A 7,993-nucleotide genomic window follows, 5' to 3' on the forward strand; every position below is an offset into this window, starting at 1 on the left:
GATCAAACCTGTTCAGCCTTAAAAGAATAGAGTCCTAATCGTGGACAACCAGGAAATATCCAAGAAATTCTCTTAAAATTGCTCAGGTCTGAAGTGATTTCCCTTCTTTAATGTTCTCTTCACTTACCTGTTTTCCTAAGTCATCTGACATAAGATTTCCCTTCTTAAGGAAGAACCCATGCCCAGCCTCGCTGGATCAAAACCACCCCATCCTTAGCTTTCTAATATGGCAGTGGTTTAGTTGCTAAGACGTGTCCAAGTCTTGCAACCCCATGGACTGTATGTAGCCTGACAGGCTCCTCTGTCCATGGGATTCTCCAGGCAAGAATACTGGAGTGGGTTGCCTTCTCCAGGGGATCTTCCTGACCCAGGATTGAACCTAGGTCTCCTGCATTGCAGGCAGATTCTTTACCTACTGGGCTATGAGGGGAAACCTAGCATGGTGTCCCTGCGTGTTCTTCTACCTTAATTTCAGAGGCGAGGTGATACCACAGCTCAGGAGAAAGCAGCTAAGGACCCTGTGCACCTGACAAGCCAGTGTTGTGTTCACTGTTACCCTGCCAGCAGTCCACACTCATCTGAGCATCTGGTCCAGGCAGACTTCAAGGAAGTAGTGAGAGTCCAGATAGAGATACTGGAGATGTCGCAGCTTGAGAAACTCAGAGGTAAATTGCACAACTTGCTGCTGCTACTCCTGTACTGTGGGCTTTTGGGGAACTTGGAGCCAGAGAAGATATAAACCTGGCTCAGTCCCAAATAACTCTGTCATCCAAAGGCAAGTGCCACCAGGAAAGGTTTTAAGTTTCTTTTTCTTTTCTCACTGAGGACACTTTCTGGATGGCAAATTTTCCCAGCCAATTTTCGGGGGTCTTAGAAGTCAAATAAACCATAATTTCAAAGGACGCTTTTCAAGTATATTTAGATCACTACTGTTTCCTCAGACCTAGCTAAGTTCCACACAGATTCTGATCAAGGTGACACCTTAGGCACAGAAATAAAATTCTGGTTTTCTCTTCATAAATACCAACACCTTTTCTGCACTAAATACAGTTCTTATTGGTGTTTAATGTTTTACCACATTTAGGAGTGACTCCTACTTTGGGATACATCATATAAAGATTTCTTTGAAATTTAAGGTCATGCATAAAGGGAGACTATTTATTCTATAAGAATTGTCCGTGCATCTCACCCACCCGTTATTTGATACCCAAACAATTCTTATACACCTGTGGCCACCAAAGTGAAGACACTCTGAAGATGCTCTACAGTAAAAGTTAAACACAACAATCTGATTTAACTATGCTTCAATAATTAAAAAAAAAAAAAAACCTGGGGCTTCTGTGGTGGTGCAGTGGTTAAGAATAATCTTACAATGCAGGGGATACTGGTTCAATCCCTGGCCCAGGAAGATCTTGCTGGCCACAAGGCAACAGCTACTGAATCTGAACTCTGGAGCCTTTGAGTTCCAACTACTGAGCCCATGGGCAACAACAACTTAAACCTGTGCACCCTAGAGCCTGTGCTCCTAACAAGAGAAGTCACCACAGTGAGAAGCCCGAGCACCACAATTAAGAGCAGGCCCTGTTCATCACAACCAGGGAAAGTCCACACAGCAATGAAGACCTAGCACAGCCAAAAACAAGAATCAGTCAATCAACCAAACAAGAATTCTCTGAAGAAAACTCATGGGCTAATATGAGAAACTCCAACAGTGGCCAGACTCCAAACTGGTCATTCTCAGGCATGTGGGAATCTGAGGGATATTCAGAACCTTTCCTGCCTGAGTAGTCATCAGCTGTGGAAGTTGTGCCAAAGAAAATTATAGACAGACACAGCTTTAAGTCTGAAGGCAAATTTTATTCAGCCCCATGACAAGAGTGGGCCAAACGGGGTCCTTTCGACATTCCATATTTGAGTTTTGCACACAGTTAGGAAAAGCCAACCTGATAAAATACTTTTTTTCAGAATTCTAACCTTAAAGAAACAAAAGTCCTTTTAGGAGTAACTTGCATTTATCTAATTCTTTGAGATGCAATTGTTCTACCTGATCTTAGGTGGTTTTTTCCCCCTATTGATATCTTGGTCACTGCCATTAGAAAGGTACACATATGTTGCACATCTGACAATAAATAGACTGGGATTCCGAGCAGCCTTTCGGCTGTGCCAACTTTCAAAGACCTTTGTTATCTCAACCTTTGTTTCACCAACTTGTATAAAAAGGACTTTTTACTTTCTTAGACCATTTTGGGGGAGGAAGCTTTCTAGAGCTTATGAAGGGTACAACATTTGCACTGTCTTGTGGAATGCCTATTGTATCTTTATCGGTGTAAATTGTTTTTAAAATACTACTCATCAAGAAATCCTTAAATTGGAGAAAATTGGAAAATTTTAGAGAATTTTTTAAATTTTAATTTACTTTTGAGAATATGCATTTTACTTTTGTACAAATGATATTGTGTTTCAAGATTCCATTAGCTGCAAAGAATATGATCTCACTTTCTTTTAAAATTGTATGTTTGGAGAATAATTTCTTTACAATGTTGTGTTGGTTTCTGTAGAGCAACATGAATCAGCCATAAACATACTTATATTCCCTCCCTCTTGAACCTACCTCCCACCCCTAGAGAACTTTTACTAAAAGCCACTTTGGGACATATATTTTAAAAAAAACTAGAAAGTGGAGAAAAATGCCTCCGTGTAATAACTAACCTTTGTACCTTATTTTAAAACAAATGAACAAATCAAAAACTGGTTTGGAAAGCATTATTTATGCTCCCAACTTCAGCTTATTTATGCTCCCAACTTCAGCTCAATGGTACTTACACATGCTAATAATAAACTCTGCTTTCCACAAAACTTTTCTTTTTACCTGCAACAAATTCATAACCTATGCCTTTGTAAATGAAGATGAAGCATTTATCTTTTTCTTTCTACCTGATTCCTGCAGAATTTGGCTTCTCCAGCAGGCTCCTCTGTTAACTTGATGAATTACTGCTACCAGATGACAACTCATTTTACTAGTCATTAATTTGTCCTAACTTGCTTTCAAATTATTTATGTCGTGTCTTTCCTCACTGTGTTATATCTCCTCACATTACGCTAATGAATTTATAACTGTAATGAGCTATATATCTTATAGACCATCTACTGTATAAAATTAGTGTCTCCTGCACTACCCAATGGAAACCCAGGCTTCACACATAGCTAAATATCTTAAGGCCGTCAATTGTATCTACAACCATATAGAGAATATTTATAATAGTGCAACTCTAGATATGAGAAGAGGGAACAAGGGGAAACATTTTCTGCATCATAATAGACTAGTAAAACAGGAGATACAGAGAATTTTAATAAATATGTTATAATGGATCTGCAGCTGATTGAAGCAGATAGTGGGGAGCTGAAGAAACAGATGGACAAGTATAAGTTATATGTTGTGTGTTACAGCTATTTTATTATACAACCTGATATGCTAATGTCAAAACATGCTACACTAATCTTCCTCAATAAGGAAGACCAATAAGTGTTATGGGAATAAAATGAAACTTTTATTTACATGAACTAGTGTTCAAACAATATACTTTTAAAATATAGTATAAACATAAAAAAATTGTTTCATGCCTGTATGATTTTAGAATTTTTCTCATAGGAACATGCATATCAGTTCCCACCCATGACAGAGATGTATTGTTGAGGACCAGTGAGTATTTTTCCTTTGTTGTTTGTGTTAACCCACAGAACTAAGTAAAAAAGCAAAAGGAAAAATATAACTAGGGAATGATGGAGTTTCAGATCATAGGCAACAAAGTGCTCCCCTCACCACCATCAGTAACTAGAGATCCATGAGATGCAAACACAGAAATCGGAATAATATCATGGTCAGCATTTATTAGTTTACACTGAAGGTCTCTTTATTTCTGATCATTTCTACAATTGTGCATACAGAAATAACTCGAACATGTGTGTCTAAAACTGAACCTCCAGAAATTTAGGTTCATATTTGACTCCATAAACATGTCTCTAAATAAATCCCAAACTCCCCAAGTCAACATATCCTACTAGAATCCTGCACCCCTGCTGGATCATGTTTACTTTTCTCAATGACACTGAGCTGGTATCAGAAATCATGGGTGTATTTTTCCCTTCATAATATACCTATGTCCTAGACTTCAGTTTCCAAGTATCCAGAAGAATGCTTCTGATAGAGGCAACCACCTTCTGATAGAGGCAGGGTATTACATAATTATGCATTGCGATTCAGATGATCACACACGTCCTCACCACAGTAAGGACAGGGGCTGGGGCTAATCCAAATCTTCCTGGGACGCCCTAAATCTGTAAGGAGCTGCCAAAGCTCAGCTTTTAGCTGGGCAAGTCTCTCCTGGTGAAGAATACCCAGAGAGCTGTAACTCTCCCGAGGGGCAGGATAAAACTCTAGACGTAAAGCAGACAACCCATCAGTATGACGCAGGAGATTCTCCAGGACAGCCATGGAGATGAGGTTTCCACACATGCTGAAGACCCTGAGCTGGGAGCAGCAGCTCAGGGCAGGCACAAGAACCGTGAGGAGGGAGTCCATAATCCCACACAGGTTTAAGTTCAGCTCTTCAAGAGTACCTGCAACTTTTTCCAGCAGACCCTGGATGAGCTTGGGACAAAAGTTGGTCAGGGTAACACCACTCAGATTCAGGCCCTTTAACTGACAGATTTTTGGACTCTGGGACAGATGGGTCAAGTCTGATTCTGTAAGCAGGCAGTTGGTTATTGAGATGTTGTACAAGGGGATCTTCAGGCATCTGGAGGAAAAAGAAAAAAACAAGTAATTAGTTCTGGGAAACCAGAGTGATAAGTGACCTCCATTTGAGAGGTAAATGATTGGTCTGAAACCAAGTTGTTGTTACCATCTGATAAAATTCAATATCCAGAATGCCCAGACTCATTCCAGGCTGAGTCCTGCCATTTTCATGTGTGACTAGATCAAGCTAAAAGAACCTTGAAAGCTCTTTTTCCTCATTTATCAAGCAGAGTACAACATACTCCACTTACTTAGGAGGAAGAATGAAGATAATGGTTGCACTAGAATATGCTCAGTAGGGAGAGCCTGAGACACAGTCTCCATCAAGTGTGGACACTACTTAATTTTAGTCCTGGGAGATGAGATAAACATGTTTTTAATTCAGATCCCTTCAGTCCATGCTTGGGCTCCAGATGCCTGTATCTCTGGCCAGGTGAGGCACTTGGAGGACGTGTGTAAACAATAAGACCCCACACCATGCCCTGGGGCTGCCAGACTTCAGCAACTCCCATCCGGGCATCATCTACAAACTTTCTATCATTGTTCACTCTCCTTGTGTCTCCATTACTTTTAAAGTGCAAATCCGTAAAGATGGTCTTGGGTTGCATATAATGTAACTAAATAATATACGGGAAATGCATGATTCTGAAGATGATGGTAATGAAGCAGAGACAAAAGGAGAGTGAACAGGGATAAAAGGTATGTAGATGATGCCCGGATGGGAGTCGCTGAAGACTGGCAGACGCTAGGCATGGTGTGGGGTCTTACTGTTTCTACACATCTTCCGCGTGCCTCACCTGGCCAGAGATAACAGGCATCTGGAGCCCAGCCTGGACTGAAGGGATCTGAATTAAAAACATGTTTATCTCATCTCCCAGGACTAAAATTAAGTAGTGTCCACACTTGATGGAGACTCTGTCTCAGGCTCTCTACTGAGCACATTCTAGTGCAACCATTATCTTCATTCATCCTCCTGAGGAAGTGGTGTATGCTGTACTCTGCTTGATAGATGAGGAAAAAGAGCTTTCAAGGTTCTTTTAGCTTGATCTAGGTTTTTCCTTGTCAATGCCATCTTCATTAACCTGTCATCGAACAGAGATATCTCTTCCCAAAGAAGAAATCACATATATGCCCGCACTATAACTATGCCTCCTAATTTGTAGCTTCCTAACCTAATGTCTCTTTCCAGAACTTCTATACCAGCTTTCTCACACCTTGATTGCTCTACTTATGTGTTACCACACTTCACAGTAGAGCAGCAAATGAGACAATACACTTGATATTTTACTAATGTGTTCACTGTTGCTCAACCAGTGCTGGTCCCCTCACCTGAGCATCTGGTTCAGGCGGCCTTCAAGGAAAGATGGACCTTCCATACGGAGATAGCGGAGGTACTGCAGTCTGAGGATCTGAGAGGTAAACTGCAGAAGAGCCTGATGGTCCTGTTCCTCAGCAGCAGACCTATGAATGGGAGAGAGAATGAGTTTCTGAACATTGCTCATCTTGCCCAGGAGAGGAGCAAACTTGGCCAGGGTGGACAGCTTCTGGGTGAAATTCAGTTCCACCTCCTGAATACAGTCCAGCTTCACTATTCGGAAAACTTTCTTAATAGTGTCCTTAGACCTTGAAACAATCTTCATCTTCTTACAGCACAAGTGTATGGAGCCTTTCCGCTGCTCCACCCACGAGAAGAGGTAGGTGATACATTTGCTCCAGGTCTTTTCCTTGAGACAAAGATCTACATACATCTCCAAGGGAGCCAAGGAGTGCTTTGTCCTTGACATGTTCTTAGCCACTGATGCCATCAGTGAACTTGAGGACACATGGGACTTGTCTCCAGACCACATGTTCCAGAAGTCCTGGCCAGTATTTCTCAAGTCCAGCACCCGCAGTTTGCACTTCCTATGGGGAAACAGAAGATTTGCTAAGATTCTTTAAAATACACACGGAATGAAACTACAGCCTCAGAATTTAGGCAACATTCTAACTTCCCATCTTTGCTTTTACTTCACATTCCTGTTATCACCTTCTGTCTTTTCTCTTTCCTCTCTTGCTCACTTTCCTCTAGTCCTTTTCATCTTCCATCCTTCCTAGTACACTTTTGTAAGGTATTTCCCAATGTGATCTCAGCAGTGCTCAAGGCTTCTGAGCTTTTTCAGAAGTCTCTGGTCTGCCCTTTGGTCATTCACTCTCCCTGACACCAGCAGTCCCTTCCAGGACATCCAAGACCCTGCCACGCTACCTGGATCAGACTCACCTGGGGTAAACCTCCTGGGCCAGAAGGACATCAAGTCCATCCAGCACTGCTTCTAAGGTTTCTTGGTGAGGCTTCTTCATCAGCCCCCCTAGAGGCAGGCGGGCAAAGGGCCAGGCTTGCACCATGGCCATCAGAGTCTCACTGCGTCTGAGAGAGAAGGCGGCCATGAATAGCGGTGGGTAGAGCTCCATGGGCAGATACTCCAAAGAGCAGATGGCCAAGGCCTCATCTCTCAACAGGCTCATTGCTGCCAAGTTCACAAGTCTGGGTGGGTTGCGAGCACTCATCCTGACTCTTCTCTTAATGGAATCCTGTGAAAATGCAAGGGAACAAAGCATCCTTCTCAGGTCAGTCATACCCATAACAGTGGTCTCTCTCCCCATCCTTCAGGGAAATCAAACCAGAGCCAAAGTCATCACCTTGGAAATGATGAACCAGAAAGGAAGAAACTCAGTTTTTCAGGCTTCCAGGCTATATTTGGTGGCACTAAGCCATAGCTCTGCCTCTTCTGGCACTAGAGCAAGAATCTTACAAGTACCAAGAAGAAAGCAAGGCAACCAATAGCTCCTCCATTTCTTTCCACTGTTTGCTTAATGTATGTCCCTCTTGCACCTTTGTATCAGGAGACTGAACAAGTTGACTCCCTTTCTCTTGGGTGAAAACCTTTAAAGTATCATGTTCAGCCCAAATTATGGGGCAAGAAGTTCTTGTGGAACACAGTTTCAGTCCTTAGTTTCCAAAGTTAACTTTACTAGGAAGGATTAAGGAGATACCTTCTAAAAGCAATGCAATTTGTGCATAAAGTAAAAACTTTAAATGTCAAGAAACAGCATTTCCAATAGTTAGATGTCTTTATTAACAAGAACTGTTTGATAAGACATTTACATTAGATAGAAAGTGAAGTCGCTCAGTCATGTCCGACTCTTTGCAACCCCAGGGAC

General features: G+C 41.8%; 1 protein-coding gene across 1 annotated transcript; it reads right to left on the bottom strand.

Moving 5' to 3' along the window:
• Positions 1-4,243: 4,243 nt before the first annotated feature.
• Positions 4,244-7,339, bottom strand: LOC138415849 (PRAME family member 8-like). Its single transcript, XM_069544394.1, has 3 exons — positions 7,053-7,339; positions 6,125-6,697; positions 4,244-4,796 (listed from the first exon to the last, which is right to left on the bottom strand). Exons 1-3 carry the CDS (start codon positions 7,337-7,339, stop codon positions 4,244-4,246), a joined length of 1,413 nt encoding a protein of 470 aa, XP_069400495.1.
• Between the last annotated feature and the right edge of the window lie 654 nt (positions 7,340-7,993).

Source organism: Ovis canadensis, chromosome 12 (genome assembly GCF_042477335.2).
Source record: "Ovis canadensis isolate MfBH-ARS-UI-01 breed Bighorn chromosome 12, ARS-UI_OviCan_v2, whole genome shotgun sequence".
Classification (NCBI taxonomy): Eukaryota; Metazoa; Chordata; class Mammalia; order Artiodactyla; family Bovidae; genus Ovis; species Ovis canadensis.